Consider the following 21,794-nt stretch of genomic DNA (forward strand, 5'->3'; position numbering starts at 1 on the left):
GGGTAGGAAGGATCCTAGCCCTGCTGAAGTCAGTGTGAGTTTTTGTCGCGGACTGCTAGAGAGCTCGCGTTCCCCCTCGCTCCCACACATTTTATAGAGTGACTCTTATTCCCAAAGGACTGCGCATCACTTTGGAATTCCCGGTGTAAACGGAAAAGGCAGGCGTGCTGCCCACCACTCATCTAACAGTACAGACCACGTCTGGTTGTGGGACCTTTGCGTGCTTCTGTGTTGTCTTAGGAGTATTAATTTTATGCTGCTGAGAGAACATGCGGCTGCAAAAATGCAAGGCTGCAGTTCCTGGGCAGCATAAACCTTAAATAGCTCCAGGAGGGAGGAGAGGAGTATGTTAATAAAGCATTTTTTTAAAGGGTAGTTTGAAAGTAAAGTTCAAATAAGTTATTTGGATATGGCTATTCTATTGCTTTTGGCATAACTTTGAATTTCGTGGCTTAAAGGTGCCACATAAATACAGATCCTTGTGTATCTTGGTTTAAGGAGGCACCAAATATCGGCATCCTGTACTTGAAGATTAAAAGATGCCGATGTCTGACATCTGCGTGTCCAGAAATCAGATGCAAAGCAGCAGGTATACATGTGAAGCATCAGTGCTCTAGGAAGTGCAAGACCTCAGCGCCTCTCTAATTGTCAAGTGCAAGGTTATCAGGTCAGCATATACGAAGTCCAGAGCCAACTTTCAAAACTCTTTAGAGTTTTATTTCTCAAATCTCTATAAAACAAGAATAAGAGTGGTCTGCTGTAGCAGCTGTAACAGTACTTAACTTCAGGGTGATCTTCAACCATACTTTTCCCTGTGAAAGCATACATAAAAGTGTGCATAGAAGCATACAGTTCTTATGCAGAGAGTGCAGAATCGGGCTTATGCTGTTAGATTCTTATAGTGATTTGTTACTTGAATACATTTAGCTACGATCTGAGACCATTGTTACTTAGTATTACATTTTCAGGACGTTTCCAGGTAGTGCCATGGAAACATTTGACAGAAACCTTCATTTTAGTCACGAAAAAGATGTAAATGTTTGGCCAGGAGGTGGGTATGTGGCAGATGGCTAAAGGGCTACTTTTGCTAGTTTGTATATTTGCCAACAGTATTTGAAGAGGACACAGGAACATCTTGTTCTCAAGCTAAAATTCAACAAGTTAGCTTTTTCTGTTGCTCTGGCTATACCAAAGAGGAGCATGCAACAAACTTTATCCTAACACAGAAGAGAGATTCTCTTGATCAGATTATATTGGGTCTGGACTGTTAGTTTAAACTTTACACATCTGAAACATTATTTTGAGTAGCCATCATCTATCCCAGCAAGTTCATGGAAGCAGCAGGTAACTAGTAGTTGATAAATGCGGTGACAGTGCTGCATTTTATGTAAGTATTCTCTTGCTTGTTTCAGTATAGCAATGAGAAATGTAAAGTACAGACCGGAATCCAAAAACATTAATACATTTGATTATCAATGCAATAAATTCACGTGGTTCTGGGACCCATGCCAATGTATCAAGCCTATTAAGCAGGAGATCTGATCTATGCTAGTATGGTAGCAGTAAACTTTGTTTAAAGAACAATAATTACTAGCAATTAAGTCACAGAATACAGGGAAAAATACAATGTAACAATAAAATTGGTTCTTTAAATTTGCCTGTATTATGGCAATAGCTAACATACCTAAAAGAGGCTGAGAGCCCAGAGACACACTAAACGCAGCAGCAAGTGTTAGATGCCTAATCTCCCACTAAAGTAAATGGAAGCTATATGTCTAAGGACTTCAGAGGATTTGAGCCTAGTGTGCTAGAAATAAACTTTTCTTACCTGTCTTTTCCTGTGCCTTTAGTGACTCTTTCTGGGATTGCCTTCCCCGTATAGTTGCTTGGATTTTTGCAGTAGGAGTTTATTAGTGAGGAGAACATATATAATTCAGAACCTGTGCCTATGCGCAGCTCACCCAGAGATACGCAAGCACCATGCTAACTGATGATGTACAACACCAGAACCATTTCTGAACCTTTCCTATTTAACTCTTGATATGGAACAATAGGAAGGAATTTTCTTTAAACACGAGACTTTGAAACAACATAAAATGCTGACAGAAAATCCTGTGTTTGCAGGTGCAGTATTTGACTGCACTTTGAACTTTTGATTTTAAATGGCCTGGATTTTAAATCAACAATATTTCTGTTGCCAAACAAACAAAAAAAAACCTCTAAGAACTTCTAGGCTACATCTGTTTTATGACCTTAACAACATGAGAGATTATTCTTTTATGAGAACAATAAAATGCATCACTACTAAAGTAGTGCAGCTTACCTTTTCCATGCAGTGTAATCAGTTTCTCTGTAGATACTGGTCTGGAGGTAACTTTGGGGTGTGGAGTTTGATAGGAGCACTCTGAAATCTTTTAAACAGGAACCAGTTAAAGGGCAAGATCACTGACATAGCATTGCCAGGAGGAAAAGAGGGTGCAGTATCAACAGTGGTTGATTTCTTAGTGCTTACAGCTCTCTTCTGGGTGATTAAATAAGACTTCACAGCTCATTAAAAGCTGAGGAGGGAACTGAACCTTGGACTTCTACTTCCTGAACAACTGTTTCATCAGTAGGCTTTTATTGTTTTAAATAAAAAAAAAAAAAAAAGCAACTCTTTAAAGTTGATCTTTTGAGGATCCTGAAGCTGTATTGTGCCAGGCTAGCTCTGCTCCTGGAAGGCCGACTGGATTGAAACGCTTGGATGACAGTGAAATATCACCTGTTTTCTGAATTTTGATTGGGTTTTGTTGTGACTGTTGGTGCCTATAAAGACATTTGTTTTCCTGTTTGTACACAGAGGAACACTCTCAGGGCTTCTGGGTGAAACCTGAGTCAGTTTATGAAATGCTTAAGGATCATAGGCCACTCCTAAGTTTATGTACAAGGTCACAGTTTTGCACCTGAATGCCTTTGGTCTGCCCAAAATCTTAAGAAGGATCCTCAGTTGTAGCTTGGAGTGCAGCCTCCCTTCGCTTACTACTGTCCCCTCTAATATTTTTCTGTCTTTGTACATACAGTTTTTTAGGTTTTTCGTCTATGTAGGTGGTAAGAACCTTCTTTTTGGTACTTGCCTGTTCTTCATGCCTGAATGAGCAGCGCTTTCTGTTTTTGCTCGAAAAGCCAGTCATCTTAGATTTTTATCTTTCTCATTGACTCGTTTTGCTCAAACGCAGCACATGAAGCAGGCTAAATCTTCTGTATAGGTGGGAAAATAGCACTCTCATCACTGAAAAATGGTGCAGGAAGAGGTCTCAAAATCATTTAACCCATGCACCTGAACTGAAGAGGGCTGCATATGACTGTGGTTGTAGGGAGTTCTGTTTTGTCTGGTCTTCACAGCTTCAGCTACTCAGCTGAGAAGTATTTGGGCCTCTTGAAGTAAGACCAGGGTGCGAATGGAAGGATGGCAGACTTGGGGAACATGGTAAGAACAACTTGCTTGGAGAGGCTGGGATCTTAAGCTCACCTCCTTTAGACAGTTCACGTTGTAGAAGGTTTTGTATTTGAAAGTGAAACTTCCCACAAAAAAGAATGTCAAACTTTGGCATTTTTATCTCTTTAACAAAGTTCTGATGGGCATGGAGAAAGTAGGGCAGCTTTTGTAACACACAAAGGGAATACCAGAGGCAAAATTTAGAGATGACACAAAATTTCTTGGCTGCTAAGAAAACCTGAAGTCATTCATATCTATAAGGTCTTTTGTAGAGAAGCTGATCTTCCCAGTAAGCCGATTGTTTTTAAATCTCATTCTCTGAGCATTATATGTTCAAAAAATGAAGATAATCTTATTTAGTATTTCTTAAAATGATAAAACCAAAATTTGACACTCTTTGCCTCCTACAAAGATGCGTCAAACTAAGTCTTAAATTATTGGCCATATAGGAACAGACTTCAGTTGCTAGAACAGAAATGCATTAACAGCTGTAGATGAACCTGATCGTATCTTTGACTGCTTCAAGATTGAATGTATCTACAAATGTCTTTTTAGCCCTTACAGTTTCTGTCTTCTCATCCTCTGGGTATTAAGTAACCCCTTGTGTACTATTTTAATCTGTTTAATCTGTTTTAATCCCTAATCCTAATAGCAGCCTACATTTAGTGCCTTTTACTACCTTAATTTTCTTGCTCTTTATCTTGGAGTCTTAATGTATCTGGTGGCTTCAGGCAATCTCTGTGCAGTCTGAGACCGTACTGTAATCTTGGGAGCCAGCCAGCAGGGACTCTGGACTTGAGAGTTCAGAGTTTGTCCTACTGTAGACAAGGTGTGGGTTTCCTCAAAGCTGTCTGATCCAGTGCTACAAAGCACCAGCTGAAAAGCAAATGTAGAATTCCTCTGTGCCTGTTGTGCCACTTGTCCTAAACCGAGGCCCCTCCTTGGAGGTGACCTGCTAGAGGTTGATCGGATCTATAGCAGCTCTATGTATAGAGGCTTGCGTAATGCATCACAGTTCATAGTTCATATCACTAGATCATAGTTCCGTGTAACTTTATTGGTTAATATTTATTATGTCTTTCTGCATGCTAACTACACAGAGCCAAAGCTGTTCTTAGTGAAGTACATACAGATGTGGATGTACTTCCCTATCTCACCCCTCTTTCAGAGTACTCTATTTAAACTTGTACCATAAGTTGGCAGAGCTAGGAAGAACTAACAGTACTTTTGATGGCTTATTTTTCACACGCGTCATACAAGTAGAGCTACATCTGTGCAGTTCCTGTATGGGTTGGTTGTTCTCCGTAATAACAGCAGCCTGAATTCCTGTCATTCCTATTGGTTTCAGATTGCACGTAACACTACAGCGCTTATTTTGATTGTGTTTTGTTGCTATCTGAGATCTGAAAGATCTGTGGTAGCACTGTAATAGTAGAGGTTAGTTCTCTGTGTACTATTGGCACATGGGTCTACTTCAACACCAAGTACAGTACTGCAGGAAATGGTAAATACAGCATCCCTAATTCTGCTACCTGGCTTCCTGAAATGGTATGCTTTGGTTTGTAACCTCATCTAAGAATCTGTCTTTTGTACTTCCATTCACATTTTCCACTGGGTATTTAATGTTCTAAATGCTTAAAACACATTAAACCTTTAAAATTATTTGTGCAAAATTTTAGTATGGAAGATCTATATGCTGTAAATGTGTATGCGTATATGCATTTGTACGTACATATATGTATGTATAAAATGTATATTGATAGATATATGTCTGTTTTGCAGCTCAGCCTGAAGATTTGGGGTTTTCTGGAATTACTAATATTTCTTAATAATCCGGGTACAGACAAGGTGCTAGAGCTTTGTTTGGTTCAGTTAACTCAGGGAGCTGGTTTGTTGCTTCTAGGTCCATAGTAAGTGAGAGTCCCAGCAGCTGAATCCTATGACTGGAAAAATAAATTGAGCAAATGCTCATTTTTTGGTTTGGGTTTTTTTTTTTCATTCCTGTAATGTGTGCCCAAGTGCCCTTCAATCACTTTCCTTGTGGACGTAATAATTCTAGGATAAATTTGTACTAGTGCTGCAATGTTACATCTGCACCCAAGTTGGAATCTGGGCTGAAGATCACAGAGCATGTAGTCTGAAGGAATATTAAGCAGCATGAGGTAATAGGGTGGTTTTATTCTCTGGGTTTTGTTGTTCCCCCTCCCCAGTTTAATATTGGGCCTGGTAGCTAGCAGACTGATGCAAGATAGAGCCAATATCCTGGAACTATTTGTTACTGATGATGATTTAAGCTTTTTAAAGCTTCTAAGTGATTGATCTGTCTGTGATTATGAAGACTTCAGAGCTGAGAGAGGAGGAGGGGGGCAAGATGGGTGGATGCTTTGGTGAGTTTGCATTCTGGCTGCTTTGACAGTCGACTTCTGTCACACGTTCCTAGCAGGCAAAGGTTTGACAGAAGCTTCTGCATCACCTAAAACATCATCAGCTTTGTTGGATGGAGACCAGTAGAGAAGCAGAGGATGAAACTGCCACGGTCATGATCTGAAAATTGTAGCTGCAAACTGAGCCAGAAATCCTGTAGGCAACAGCATAGCTTAAGCGATGTCTGGCTGTGCTAAGCACACAATGTGGGAAGAGTCTTAGGGGGGTTGTGACTTTGCAACTGTACTGACAAAACTTTAAAGTTAATATCTGAGAGTTAGGCACTCCTGGTGTGGAGACTGTTGGTTTACTGTTAAAACCAAAGCCTAAACAACAGAGTGGAATTGCTTCCTTACTTCCTATGTGAGCAAAACTGACTGAATTCTTAAGTTATAAATGTGATGTTCCAAACGCATTGTCTCATTGGGCTGGTTGTTTTGCTGGGCAGGGGTATGTATGTCTGGGTGGGGCAACCTTATGAGTAAGGTTTCCACCCACTCTGAGATTTGAGTACACATTATAGCATCTCTTACATAGTGGTGAAGATATTGCCAGCAATTTGTGGCTAATATAGTTCACTTTGCTCATTTTTGGAATAGGATCCTTGCATAGAAAAAGTAATTAAATCTGTCCTGCTGAAAGTCAGGTGCTGTTTTGAGGTTTAATGGTAATGAAAGCTAAATAATTCACATTACTGGAAAAAATGAACTATGCAGAACAACTTCTGCCTAATTAAGGCAGAATCTTTTGTTAGGTGATTTTTCTTGGGATTTTTAGGATTCAGGGCATGAATTTCTAGCCATGTTGGAGCCTAAGGTAAGCACTTAAGGAATTCAGCCTTTTTGGATGCTGTTCCTTGTTTAAAGAGGGTCTTCTGAGCTGGATGCAATTCTGATCTTTTTCTGGTGATCTAGCATAAACCAAACTTCCCAAGATTTTCTACTATGATCGTTAATTAAGAAATAAAAGAAACTGCAATTACTCCACCTCTTCCTCTGCATTCCGCCTGCCCCCCCACCAAGGTATCTGAAATTAGCCTAGTATCTTATTTTCCTGAGGTGACTCAGACCCTGAATTTGGCAGTCATTTCCAGGGCTTAATTACAGAGATGTTGTGCCTGCTTGTGCTCCTGGAGGGCATAGTCTATTCCTATCCATGCCACGATGCTGAAAAATGCCATTTTCAGTGTTTCAGTTAATCTGTCATACTTGGATGCATATTTTGAGGTTTGACAGTGATATTCTGTTACCAAAAAAATAAATAAATTATAAACCACTAACTCAAACTATTGATTTCTGTATGCAGTTTTTCAAAACATACAACTGGAGGTGACTCCAAGTCCCCTGTGTTAGAGCTCTCGAGAACTAATTTAAGGAAGTGGTTTAGCAGTTTTGTAAGGTGATAACCATAGCTATTACATCAGTTTTTGCCATATTCCATTACAATAAAAATTCAGATGTATGTTTCAGTTAGGAGAGACAGTTAAAACAATGTGTGTGTATATATATAGATTACACCGCTTTTCTTCAGTGTCAATTTTGCACTAGTTTTTTTATATATATATATATATATATATTTACATAGATCCTAACACCATGTAGATAGAATCACGAGACATCTGCATAAAATTGAAAAAAAGGCTAAAACAGTTTTTGAGAGAAAGAACAGGCCCTTGTTTCCTGGAGCTGAGAGTGGAGCAGACTCGGACATTCAGAGATGATGTGAGAAGGAAACTTGTCTCTGCAGCTCTTCTGAATGTCTGTGTGTTTTCTTCAAAATGATCTGGTGTGTCACGGCAAAATGGCAGAATAATGGAGGGAAAATCATAAGAAGAAAAGGGAATGAAATTATTCTAGAAGTAAATCTGCTAACCTTAAGAATTTAAGTCTAAAAACACTATACAGGTTTTGTTTGAACTATTTGCATTTATCATCACTTCAAAAGAAAATCTTTAGCATAGATAGGTGTATAGACAACAGCATATGCAAGGTGAGATGCTAATCTGACCCAGCATGTCATAACCGCGGGTGGCATCAAAGATTGGAAGAAATCTTTTGTGGAGTGCGCAGGAAATCTTTTCTGGGATGGAAAACGTGATCTCTTTCCTAATAAAAGTCATGTCTGAAGCCTAACTGTTAGGGATTAAATATTTAATCGCATTTAATACTGCTTCTCAAACTTTTATTTTTAGCAGCAGCTATTACAGTTTACTGCTTCAACATGATAAATACCTCCCTATATCCCAAGATATCTTGCAATTTGTTTTTAAATCTGTTGTTTCCTAGAGGTGTTATTGACTTCTGAGAAAGGGAGTACATGAGGCAGGGTGGAGTGAAAGGATTCTATTAAATGTAGGTGCTTACTCCAGTTTAGAAATTAATTTTCATGTCATCCTTATAATTGAATAGAGACGACAACTATTTCTTAGAAATATAAGAATGTGTTTCTGGGGCGAACTACATCAGTGTGCCAAACTCCCTAGCATTCCCCCATTTCCAGAACTGCAGTCAAAGCAAAACTTTTAAGATCTGCAACGCTTCTCCACGTTGTGCTTCAGATTTCCTCTTTTCTTTTTGAGGATGCAAAGCTGAAGGTTTGATAAGCATATGAATATTCTTATATGCTTATCTGAACTCTCCACACATTCCAGAGCTTTTTAAGTTCTCTCATGATTCTCTCTCATGGCTGCGATACCTTGTCTAATCTGTTACCAAGCTCTGCAAAGTTAGTGTGGGAAAAAACCCTTGATAGAAAGCAAGTTTCATAGAGAGCATCAGTGATAATTCTTGTCCTGAGCAAGACACCAGGGACTGAATTGGAGTTTGTAGAGCCAAAAGCAGGAGTCTCAGAGCTTTAGTTAAGGAGTCAGCTATGAGCTTTAATGGATTCCCAACACTCAGTGTCATGTCAACTACCAGGATACAGGTAATTCCCAAACTATTCTTTGTTTTTTTTCAGGTATATTCCAACTTACCCAGAAAAAATTCCAGTGTTCCAAGATGGAAAATACTACCTAAAAATGCACATAGTCAGTTCTCTGTTATCTTTGGGTAGATCATATGTAGTTCATGGCTAAACTTTGACCTAAGTGCAGGCACTTGATCAGTCTCCGTCTACAGCTCCGTGTGGAGCTGTTTTAGCAGCAGTGGTGCATCTCGTTCGTGTAGAACCACTCTGTGCATTAGGAGCATGGTGTGGCAGGACGTCACTGCCTGCACTCAAGCTAGTCAGACCCAAATCTCCATAATTTGCTCAAGTCCCATTCTCCATTTGTAGTTTCTTAGTGTGGAGTACTGACTAACTTATTAGAGGAACAGGTTTATTTTAATTGATAGCCTATTTTTGGTGCAGGATCTTTGAAAGAGGTAGATGTTATGCTTTCTCCTTGTGCAACTGAAATCAGTGGTAGGTGTATGACAGACACTACAAAAGTCCTGGATGTGAAGATCCAGGTATTCAATACAAACTTCTCTCTTAAAATTATTAATACTCTGAGCAACATAAATGCCTAGTGAATTAAGTCAAAGCAGTGGTTATTTTTAAGCACAACTGCTGATGCATGGTTTAGTTTGCTAGGAGGAATTCTGCTCTTTTGCAGTGACTGGCTGTAATTTGACAAAGCTATTACTTGATCATTCTTCATGTGAGTAAATTGAAAAGTGTAGGAGTTTGTTTTAAAGTAAATGTAATTGTCATGCAATGCTAGTTGTGGTTTTCAGTGAGCAAAATGAGAGCAGTCCATCCCTGCCTGTATGTAAAATTGTTCCATAATTAAGCCAGAAAAATGCTTGTTTTTCACATGCAATCAGTTTCACATTATGTTGGCTTCTATTTCTGCCCTTTTTGTATAAATTCAAAACTGAAAACTTCAAGGGTATAAAATACGAAACAGCTTCAATATTTTGTTCAATATATTGTAAAGATATGGTTTCTGTAATGTTATTTTCTTGTGCTATACTTAAACCACAGTTTTCCTAGTCTTTATTGTGGGAATACATCCATTGTTTCTTAGATGTTTGCAATGTCACTGGAATATCCATTTATTGCTAAACTCTCAATTGAGAGTCTTTGAAATAGATGGAGTATATGCTGTGACCATATGGGTTGTACTGTGGTAGGGAATCCTGATACTTGTCCAGGAGCTACCCACAGTTTGATAATCTGTTTCTGATAAGATTATTAGTAGTGAAATAGTGGATCTCCTTGTTTGAAGCCAGATTCACTGACTTAATCTAACACAGAGCTGGAAGCTTGGGGAGGAGGTCTTGTTATATTAATAACGTGTTCTCACAGCATGAAATGTTAGCATCAGATGAGTCAAGAAATATCTTCTGAGATCAAAATATTAATTATTGTCATTGGACTAGAAAATCTATCCTACATGCCATATTGAAGGGATTCTTCCTTGGCTCATGGAAATACTTTGCACTCAGCAGAAAAGCTATTTGCATGGGTTCACATTTTAAATGGTTCTATTTGCAGTGACAAGAATTGGAAATTATCTGTATTTTTATAACAAGTCTATGTTCTACAGACCTTCGTAGTGCTACTAGAAAAGTGCCAGTGTGGCTTACCACACGCTGCTGGTTCAGTTCAACTCTGCCACAGTCTGTGAGAAAGCAACATTGAATGTTGCCAAGACTACTGAAATCTGCTGGTTTTAAATGAAAGGTATTACTCTAAGCTCAGAGAAAGATTGCAGAATTGCATAAGAAACAATAACATTGAAATTAATAAAATTTCTGGCATCATGTATATTTAAATCCCAATGTGAACTTAATTTTCCAGTATGTAAGATAGTGGGAACTGAGGTATTTTAGACTCTGGAATCATGCTTCTGGCAGACCAAAATACCAAAGTAACACAGCTGCAAAATTGCTGGTAACGTAAAATAGGAGATACTTTCTTTTAAATGTACAATAATGGCATATGTTGCTCAATAACAGTTTTACTGCTTAGATGTGCAAAGCAAAGATAAGAGAAATAACCATGACTGTTAAATAAGCTTGCTTTCATCACATCGCTTGACTCCTGTGTTGCAGTTAACGTTCAGCAGTGGTCAAAGTGGTGTAATCTTCTGAGAACCTACAGAGCATCGCACCCCCCGTCCCCCTTCTCCTCCACTTTCTTTTCTGTATGAGAAAAATCTTAAATCAAGGACTTGATTTAATTGGGATCAATTCAAGAACTGTTAAATATTTCCTTGTTGAAGGAGAAGGGTGTTTTAACTAGCTGTGATCTTACCAGTTCTGTTTCTGGGCTCTGCTCTTTGAGGCTGGATCACCTTTCTGTGAGTTTGTTGTTCTTTGTTCATTCATGTAGGTTACATTATATAGGTAACTTAAAGAATAAACCGAAACCTGCAGTTATTGCAGCTTTGGAATAGTGCCTATTAGCCATTAGATGACCACTGTACCATTCTATTAAATATAACACAGAAACGAAGTTCAAGTATTTGTGCAAAGATCAGTACAAAATTAAGAACTTACCCTAGGAACAAATTATTTGTGAAGTTGAAGTGCCCTGTCAGTGCATCACACCAGTAGGAATTTGTCAGATTCCTTATATAGGTTCTACCCCCCAGCTGGGAAACCTGTAATAGAAAACATGTTTTTTATTGTATTTATTTCTCTGAGAATTTTGCTCAGACATCTTATATCCAGGTTGGTAGTGAAGAAAGAGAAATCCCCTGCTGTAGTAACAAGAGCCTTGTAGTTTGGGCTCTTCTTGTCTAGGAAGTTCCTGACTGGTGGGAATAATTTATGTTTATGGGAGATAAACTCCTATATGTACGTAAAAATCTGACCTGCAACCTACTCGCCAAAAGAGCAAGTGAGAAAATATGGAAGTCATGCTTTCTTAATAATTATTCTTCATCAAAATCTTCATTACATTGCACATTATGAACTTTTATCAGAGAAGAACATTGCTGAACCAACAAGTAAATGAAGTAGAAGGGGAGAGGTGTAGGAAGAAGTTTTTCTTAGTCCTTTCTGGCCATCTGAAGGGCTATATTAAGACCTTGCCAGCTTTGTTCCAGTATTTCAAAGGTTAGCACGCAGAAGGTAGCAGTGAGGATGCACTACCTGGGAGGGATGTAGAGACATTGCTTGAAAGTGCAGGGTGAAGACAGGAAAGCCGAAGCTCAGCAGAGATGCAATTAGCTGTGAAAGGTACAGAGCACCGCGGTCCCTAAAACCCAAACTATTGCATTCTCTTTCTCCTTTCTCCCTGCTCTTATGGGTTTGTTGTGCAGGGTTCCCCCCCTCCCCCCTACTTGTTAAAACACTAGGAGGAGCTGAGGAAGGTAGGCTTGCAGACAAAGAAGTGAAATGCAAAATATTACCTATGAATCTGTTTGTGGTTTAGTCTGTTTGCCAAAAAGCCTATTTCTGCCCCTGATTGCATGGGAGGGGAAACCCATTATGGATTTTCATTTCTGTCCTGAGTTGCTATGCTACAACTACTGTTCCTTTTGCAATGTAATTCAGCATTCACAATCTTTGGTGCCTAGATAAAACCATTACTGTGGTGCTGCCTTTTTTTTTTTCCTCCTCTGAAAGCTTACTTGCTGGTGACTTTGTGAATATTCATTACATGCTTGTTTTGTTGCAGAGGATGTTGATACATTAGTTCATCTTGACTGATGCCCTTGACTTCAGAAGATAAATAGCAAAGTAGAGATAGGTGACAAGGATTGATTAGCATTCCAGCTCCTAAGCCAAAACGTAAACACTTGTAGATAAGCCAGTAGCAAAAGAGCCTGCAGAATGCACCTTGGTGGAAATAAGAACACGTTTTAAGGTGCAAGAGGAGTTTTCTGTGGCTGGCAGGATACAAGTCTTTATTGGATGCTTCCTGTTAAAGGCTTATGTTCACCAACAGTTTACTTCTCGGAAAATGAGTTTCCTAGTTTTGAAAAATCACACATTCCATTAATACAAATTAATAACTTTAAAGGAGTGCAAATTATAATTTGGACAGTGAAATGTATATGTGTTAAACTGAGCTCGAACCAATATAATTGTACATTTGTAGGAGTTTTAATGAATATCTTTGCTTTACTGCAAACTTGGTAGGCTATTTCAGAAAATGATCCTTCAGTCTAGTGAGTGGTGAGGAAAGGGTAAATAGGGACCGATGTGCCCCATCACTTGTGAGAAACTAGATGTTCAAAACACAAGCTGAATGAAATGCTGCTTTACTGGCAGCTAAATGGTGGGACTTCCTGCCAGAGGATATTGGATGTCCGAAATACACATGGATACAACAAACAATTAGACAAATTAATAAATGTAAAATCGATTTTGGTATGGTGTATGCAAAGGACCTGCGGGCACCTCAGACAGTCTTTGGGAGGCATAAATTGCTGGGAGACAGTGTCAAAGAAATACTGTAAACTCATTGTGTAAATTTTGTATTAGGCATCTGTTCTTGTCAGGTCTTGAGAGATGGCACGGTTGGTCCGTTGGACCATTGATACGACCAAGAGCGGTTGTCATACCGTAAAAACCTAGAAATAAGGTTGTCTCTGCTTTCTGCAATCAAACCTGGAGCAGTCCGTCTCCTGCCGTGCCACTCAGAGTTCCAGGTCACTGCCAGTCATCACTACTGCCCTCTTAAGAACTGTACAAGCCGGCACTGCCACCCGAAATCCTTATGCACCCTGTCCCCAGCTGCTAGGTCCTGCTGTCCCATCACCCACAGGAGTGAGGGCGAAGGGAAGGACAGTACGAGAACAAGCAGCAGAAGCACCTCTTCTGGTAGTAGTGTCAGCTCAAAGGGCTTGCAGAGTTTGGCAAAGATGTCAGAGCATCTTTTAAAAAAAATACGCATTTTTTTGTAGTCAGTGACCGCGCTGGAGGGGACAGTGACACACCGCATGACACGCTGCATGACTACTGTTACCTGGTCCGCTGAGGATGTTGCGGGTTTTACTATGAGTAGTGCCCCTAAAACCTCAGCTTTTGCTGTTGCTTTTTGTCTGAAGCGCTGTACGCAGACCACTTCTTCATTCATCTCTAGACTACCGTATGGGTATTTTGACTCCATTAAAGAAAATGCATAAATGCCTTTAAAAATCAGTGAAGATTAAATTTTACTCTCAAACTGAAATGATTTCGTGATAAGCAGTCTCATATACCCTATACAGAGAAGCATCCAGTTTAGCTTTATACTTTAGCTATCCTAGCCCTTCAGATGATTTCTTTTGTTCTTCCTGCCTTATCTCCTTAACTGGGGCATGAAAAATCCCTCAACCCCCCCCCAAATCCTCCTCAGATTACATGGATATTGTGAGTACAGGGTGCTTTAGCATATGTATACTTGCTGTCAGTGCATGCTTACTAAGAAATACAGGACACTATACCTAAGCATTTAACTGTGCAGTCTGTGGGTCTTCAACCGCACTGTGGTGTGAAAGGCTACTGTTACCCAGGCTTTACAAAAAAGAAGGTTGCAGAAAACCGAGTTGTCCAAGTTTTTGGAAGGATTTAGGAGTGGATCTCAGGTTCTCCGTGTCTTAGTCTAAGCAGCCTGTCTAGTGTACTTCTGCACCTTTCTAAGCTGTCCTGCTCTTGTGCATCTCTCTTCCCTCCTTGTGACAGTTTGTTTGCTGCAGGGATTTACGCTGGCAGTAAGGTTGTCCTGTCTTATTTCCTTGTCTCTTTACAAACAAGGGAGGAGAGGATGAAAGCATGGGAAAATGTGTACCTGCATACCTAAGAAGGAAAGAGGATTTGGTAGCTTTCATGTAGATCCACCATCGCTGACTGTCTCTGTAAACAAATCACTTACATGGTTATCACATTCTATGTTTATGCAATGGAAATAACCCAGAACTCAGGATCAATAAAGCATGCAAAAAAGAAAAAAAGTTACCGTCCCAAATGACACAAACAGTCCTTTATCCTATGATCTCATTCCACTTGTATTTTCCTGGTACATTCGGTGCCAATGCTCTCTGGGGATGCTGGGGGTGGGTGAAGTTTTATGTATGTATTACTTTTAAAATGAATTGTGTACAAAATTTCTCTTTTCAGTTGTATATGAGCACAGGTCAAGATTAGAAAAGTCATTACAAAAGGAAAGGCTTGAACATAAGAAAGCAAAAGAAGGTAAAGTGCTTTTCACTTTGACATTTAAGATAACTTGATTACTTTAGAAAGTAACTTCAGATGTATTTTGTTCCATTTTAAATGAGTTACCAATGTATAACACATTAGCAGGACCACCTTGGCAGATCTGTGGTGGTCTTTTTAGTACATCTCTTTATTTATTTTTTTAACTCTTGAAAAAGTATTCATCATTTTAGTACTGTTTACAGATCACTGCAACATGGCATAGTATACATAGAGAATATGTATATATCAATGTACATAAACCTAACATGTATGTGAAATACGGGCATATGTAAATCCTGTTCTGGCATGCTGAAGATTTAAAACTTGTACCAAAAACATGGGATCTTTTCCTGCATTCCATCAATGTGAAATTAGACCCTGAATCAGAATTTTTACACATGCTTAAGGGTAAACACATGCTTACATTCTTTTTCCAATTAAAACTAAGTTCTAGGTGTGTGTGAGGGGGAAATGTTGGCACACATTGTATTTCTTACACGTCTGCCCTCTATGAAAACTTCAGCAGAATGTAATCCTCTGAGTTCTCTCTGAGTCTTTTGTTATGTTGAATTCACTACGATTTTCAGAGTAAAGCCTGAAACTTAGGCTAAACTAAGGCTAAAACTGAGGACTCAACCGCTGAATTAAAACAACTACTTTAGCAAAGAATAAGAACCTGTAAGAAATTATTCTTACTGTTCAGTTCTCGATAGCTTTCTGGTGCCATCTAGTGTAGAGCTGTCCCATTGCTATGCAAGGGTGAGTTGGCATTTTCAAATCCTGAAAAGAAGATCAGGGAATGAAAGGGGAAATTTTTGTTTTATTTAAACTTAGTCTAGACTTTCACACTTCTTAAAGTACGTTTTTTTTATCCTAATGCAAGAATACACGATTTATAAATGTCTTTTTACTTTTGAATGATGCTTTTGAATGGGCCTCTACTGAGAGAGTTCATGTAACAGATTTAATATATATATTTTATATATATATACACTATATATATAGTGTATATCTCACACTAAGATATGAAAATATTTTATGAAACTATGAAACTCTTTAATTAAAATATTTTGTCAAAATTTGAGCATTTAATTAAACTCTCTGTAGCTTTTTTTTTTAAGATCTTTTGGAAAATTGTAACTACTTAAGTATTCAGCTCTTAAGAGAATTTATGTACGCAACAGTTATATTATTTAAGTACAGATTCTAATCTTCGTCAGTTTTAATCAGTATTTTCCCTTTTATGTTGTAGATTTTCTTGTTTATAAACTAGAAGCACAGGAAACGCTAAATAAAGGAAGGGTAAGTCATCATTCCTAGCACAATTTTTTAATAGTTGATGCTATTTGCGTCGCAAGAAAAAGGAAATACTTTGCAATTATAACTGTTCAAAGGAAGAGGTCTTACAAAATACTAATTGAAAGAGCTCTCACTTATCCCATTTCTACTCTGCATGCATAAGTGCTTTGCAATTCCTTATCATTTGAGCTGTAGTAGGAGTTACTAATATCTTTCCAGAAAATTAATTTAGAAAATATCCTCCTGTTTATATTATGGTAATTCAAACATAATGTTACTATTTTTAAGGGGAAGGGGGGAATAAGAAGGCATCAGAAATCTTCTTGTAGCCTAGTCCACAGGGAAAAGGACAGTGACAACTTTCTAACACGTGGTCTTTCAACTGGCAAGTATAAAAACATCAAGAAACTTTGTTTTATATACCAAGTGCCAGAAGGAAAGCTGTATCTGGCAAAGGACTGAGAGACCTGTAGAGAAGTCTTTATAAAGTGAGTAAATTAGGATTTTATGGCTACTTCATGTTGAAACTGGGGAGCAGTTTGTGAGCTGAGTAACCTAAGTTAAAATACGTTGTTGCCGCAGTAAGCGCAAAGTGTATATGCTTGCTATGTTCCAAAGCAAGTGGAGAGATTAATTTGTTTCCTGGGGAGTTAGGTCCCTTTGCTTGTGACTCCTAAATAACTGCATGTACAGAGGTTAGAGAAATTGACAGTATTGTTCTGTTTAACACTAGTGTTTTTATTTTACAGCAAGACTCAAATAGTCGATACAGTGCACTCAGTGTACAACACCAGATGTTGAAGGTAGGTAACTGAGAAACCCAGTTTCACAGGACACTGGTATTCTGCAATGTCAGGGAGATACAGCCTCACTGGCTCCTGATAATTCACTCCAGAATGTCAGTACATCGATGGTGCCTTCCTCTTACAACAGTACCGTTAAAAGATGATTTACTGCAGTTTTTCTTAGTCAGGCTTCCCAGTGGGTAATTTAATCTTATCAAATGCAATTACCTGTATGGTATGCTGACTTATCAGACTTTACATAGTTTGGCATGTAAGGAATTTCTTAGACACATTCAGCAGCTCCCAGTGGGACAATGCAACTGCAGGGTGAGGTGACATAGCCCTAGAACAGGAGACTACTCATCACAGAGATCATTCTGTGTTTGAGAGGAGCTGCAATATGCATGCTTTGAATAATAAACTTCTTGTTATGAATGCTTCCTATTCATCTGGACTTATTTAACAAATTGCCAAAGACAATATTAGCCAGATATGCAGATACAGAACTGTTCCAGTTTCCAACTTGGTATTTGCAGAGTCAACATGAAGAACTAAAGAAACAGCATGCTGACCTTGAGGAAGATCACCGAAAACAAGGAGAAGAGTTTAGCAGAACATTCAATGATCACAAGGAGAGATACTTGCAACTGCAGCAGGAAAAAGAGCAGGAGATCTCTAAGCTGAAGGGTAAATGCAACCTGTATCTGGCTGTCCATATTAAAATGTGTATTTGTCATTGTGTTTTGTGTGATGTGAAACAGAAAGGCATCATCTCTGTTGTCACTAACAGGTCATTCATGCATCTTATCCCTCCTGATGATGTTACATTTTCTTGATGATTTTCTGTGGCCTCTTTCTGAATTCATACGTGCACTTCGTGTTTCTATCTAGACTAGAGAAATAGTAAGAAACACAGCACTTAAAAGCCCATCAACTGTCAGAGGATGGTTTATTCAGTCTTTCATTTTTAGTTCTAAGACTTGTATAAACCTGGAAAGATAGACGTGCCTCTTTGCCTTTCATTTACAAAAAAGGGTAATCTAAGAATGCCACTTCTATCAGAGTTAATTGTGCCTCTTTACGAAGTGACTTTACATACGTCATTTTTAGACCTAATTTTCTCATATGTATCAATTTCTCTGAAACGTTGCATCTGTGTACTTGGAAGATGAAGTATTAATTTTTTACTCTTGGCGTCCAGTTTCCTATTAAAGAGATTCTTTGCAGTTCGCAGACCTCTTCAATCCTAATTACACAATTGCGTAGAACAAAAGGATGAGGCTTTCTCCATCAAGGGCCTTCAGCCACTTTCTGCTGTGTGTCACTAACACATGAGTGAGTTAGTTTTGGAGCTGTCTGCCGTTTTGTCTGCACAGTATTTTGCAGGCAGAGGCTGTGTTTATGGGTTCTGCCTTGGCACCACACCAATGAAGTCATACAGCTAGCTCTTGGACTGAGCTGGATTGCTGCCTAGCAGCTTGGAGTGTGGGAAGAGCTTGCCTGTGTCTGCTTGCAATATTCCACATCAACATAACGTAAGAAGCGGGAAGAGAAGCCCCTCTCCCTGGTCCCAGAATGTAAAGCTTTTTAAGTATGCTGGCCATCTGGGCACCTCTTCCAAAAGAATAGCTTAGTCTTATGACATAAAATTCTCGCTCACCAGATGCGATGTGGGGGAAGAAAGGAGGGTGGCTTCCTCTCTGCCTTTAAAAGATTCAGATTACCGTAATGAATTTTGCCGTCTGCAGTCCCTAGCGTGAACAGTGATGCATAATTCCAGTTGCAGACTGGGGGCACTAATATGAAATTTTCTGCTTGAAAATGTAAAGCTTTTTATGGGGCTGGGGAGAGATGTAATGTAAACAAACCATACAATTACTCTAATCCATTTTTACTGTAGCAATTGTGTAGGATTTTATGTAGTTTGTGTTATAGTCTTAATTTTGCCCTTTAATCTAGTAGTATAAATCTGACCGGGTTTAAATTCTCTATGTAATTTCTTTTAAACAGAATCCCTGTATAACTTACGGGAGGAAAACAGACAGTTGAGAAAAGCTCACCAAGACATTCACACCCAGCTACAAGATGTCAAGGTAGGCTTTGTTTTGAGGAGACTTTCAAGACCATTAAGAAAAGAAAAATTTTCCCAAGTTTTAACAAGCCAGAAATGGGCTATGCTGAAGACTTGTAGTTTCTGTTTTGTGGCAAAAAGGAGAAGAATATGGCTGAACTGGATTTCTTGTCTTTTGCCAGCTGCACTTTAGGTACATGCTCTTTTTTTTTTTTAAAAAAAAAAAGTAGTATTTAGTATAGAAATTGGAACTGGAAGTTTGATTTTGCAAGTTATGAATTGTGTTTTGGCAAACTAAGTTTGCTGAAATTAATGTTTTCCAGCTCTTATGTTTTTTTAAACGATCATCAACTTCTACTCCAACTTTTAACTTTATTTGTTAAGCAAATCCCGGCCTCTGAATTTTCTTTCCTGGCGTGCTCACTTTCTCTGTCTAATATGCATCCCATGTTAAATAAATAAATGCTGTCATTCCAACTCAGGATTTTCTTTTCGAAATAAATTGAATTATCTTCCTAGTTCAAAACCCCCCAGGCTACCTAATTTACCTTTAGAATGAACTTTATGTGAAACATGTAATGTTCTTCTTTTTGTGTAGCAACAGCATAAGAACTTACTCTCCCAACACAACCAGCTTGTAGTGACATTGGAAGACCACAAGAGTGCACTAGCTGCTGCACAGGTCAGAAAGGAAAGCAGCTTCTACTGGCTCTAACCTTCCTAAAACTTGTTTCTCCTAGTTCAGCTGACTGTAATGTTTTGCATGTAGCCTTTCGCATGGGGAGTTTGCAGTTAGCACCATGCTGCACACTGCAGGGAAATGCATGAGTTAAAGGGTTGCTCTTAAAAAGAAGCTGCAACAGATCATAGGGCTGTCAGAAAATAAAAAGCTGTGTTATAGGCCCAAGAATGCATGTATTACTGATAAGAAGAGTATCTCTGCTTCCATGAGAGCTGTCAAATACCTTTCTTTCTCTGTCTTCTCTGATAGAACTTCTCTTGGTTTAACATCCCATACTCTGACATTCACATGTATCACTTATGAAGACCTGGATGCTGGTATACTATAAAGTCTCTTTTTGTGGAGAGATTTATAAGGCTGTATACATCAGTGCAACAGAGGTAGAGTATATATGGAGGAATGTAAACTCCAGGTGGAACTCAAATTAATTAAAAGGAAGCAACAGCATTACCTTTCTTGAATGTCATTTTCAAGTGAACTAACCATGAAGTGCAAACTTTGCTAGAGTATTGCAGATTCAGTCAGGTGTGCTAGTACAAGCTGTGTGGCCCACAGGGAATCTGAAAGTAGGAGTAACGTTGGAGCAGAGGAAGACTATTGGTGAAAGATCAAAGGGAAAGGCAATGAGGCAGTGTGAAATTATTTTTATTCCTGATGAATTTTCTTCATTTAAGTATTTTCATGGTCCACAAAATCATTAGCAGCATTAAAAGCATTGGATCTTTTTTTTTTCTGCTTGCGGTGCATATCCATATGTGTAGATATTAAAAAAACAGGGCAAGACCAGGAAGGTCCCTCATAGACTAAATATATGAAGAATCTTAATATCCAGTACTAAAATATGCTGGCAGCTACTTTTAAGCTCTTTTCCCACTGGCCACATTAGCTACTTGGTATGTATTTGCTAACATCTGAAATTCCACAAGGGCAGATGCAGGGTCTGATTTAAGGTTCACCAAATCCAAAGGGAAGCTCCATATACTTCTCCTGGCATTGATTCAGTTCTTTAATTAGAAAACCTGTGTCACACAAAGCCTTTCTATCTGCAATCAGAATGTGGCATTTTTCATATAGAGAACCTTTCCTTCAAGAGAAGAGTCTTGCACATTCTTTCAGAACAGAAGGTATGTAGCACAGTTGCATAGTTTCTCCTGCAAACCAGCTACAGAAAGTTCACAAGGGATTATTGCTTAGAAACAGAGCTCAATAAATGACCCCTCTATTTCTAAGTGTATCCTGGACATTAAATATCAATAGTCAATATTGCACTAATGAATTTGTCACCTGAATCTTTAAGGCATTGTAATCTTTGTATTTTTCCATAGCTCAAACAGCCAGTCAGATTCATTATATATTTTTATAAAGCCTGTCTTTCTGCCAGTATTAATACCTTTTAAGCTATGGCCTTGAATCACAATGTTCAGCTTAGCGAGTCGTGCAGCAGAACGGAGTACTTGAATTCTGATCTGGCTGTGCGCTGTTTAAATATCCTAGCCTATTAGTGTCTCTGCATGGTCAGCGAGTGGGGGGAAAAAAAAGTTCAAGACACCTGCTTATTAGTCTTACATTAAATAAATACTATTCTTTTCCTCTAAAATTTCTTATTGGACTCTCCAGCAGTTAATCAGGAAGCAGAAGTATCCCTCTGGAATGACAAGAGTAATTACTGTGCATTCTGCTTTGCTTTTAGGCCCGTCTGTTTTAATGGATGCCATAGTCTTTTGAAGATGCTTCGAGGTGCGTCTAGCTTCAGAGCTGTTATGCATTGCATCATGTCAATCTGTAGCACTGTGGATATTGTTTTGTATGAGTATTATGCATTGTACATCAATGCATCATGCCTGTCTGCTGTACTATTGATTGCTATGATACCACA

The 21,794-nt window shown here is 38.7% G+C and overlaps 1 protein-coding gene across 4 annotated transcripts in view; it reads left to right on the forward strand.

Annotated features, from left to right (window-relative positions):
* The window catches only part of GOLIM4 (golgi integral membrane protein 4), a 34,956-nt gene that overhangs the window by 998 nt on the left and 12,164 nt on the right, over window positions 1-21,794 (forward strand). For 2 of the 4 annotated variants that reach the window (XM_069792785.1, XM_069792782.1), the window contains 6 exons: window positions 14,941-15,015; window positions 16,274-16,323; window positions 17,070-17,123; window positions 17,642-17,792; window positions 19,116-19,198; window positions 19,775-19,858. In XM_069792785.1, the coding sequence (XP_069648886.1) occupies window positions 14,941-15,015; window positions 16,274-16,323; window positions 17,070-17,123; window positions 17,642-17,792; window positions 19,116-19,198; window positions 19,775-19,858 (497 nt within the window). The remainder of the gene's footprint in view (window positions 1-14,940; window positions 15,016-16,273; window positions 16,324-17,069; window positions 17,124-17,641; window positions 17,793-19,115; window positions 19,199-19,774; window positions 19,859-21,794) is intronic. The other 2 variants (XM_069792784.1, XM_069792783.1) reach the window with 2 other exon arrangements.

Source organism: Haliaeetus albicilla, chromosome 9 (assembly GCF_947461875.1).
Source record: "Haliaeetus albicilla chromosome 9, bHalAlb1.1, whole genome shotgun sequence".
NCBI classification, from domain to species: Eukaryota; Metazoa; Chordata; class Aves; order Accipitriformes; family Accipitridae; genus Haliaeetus; species Haliaeetus albicilla.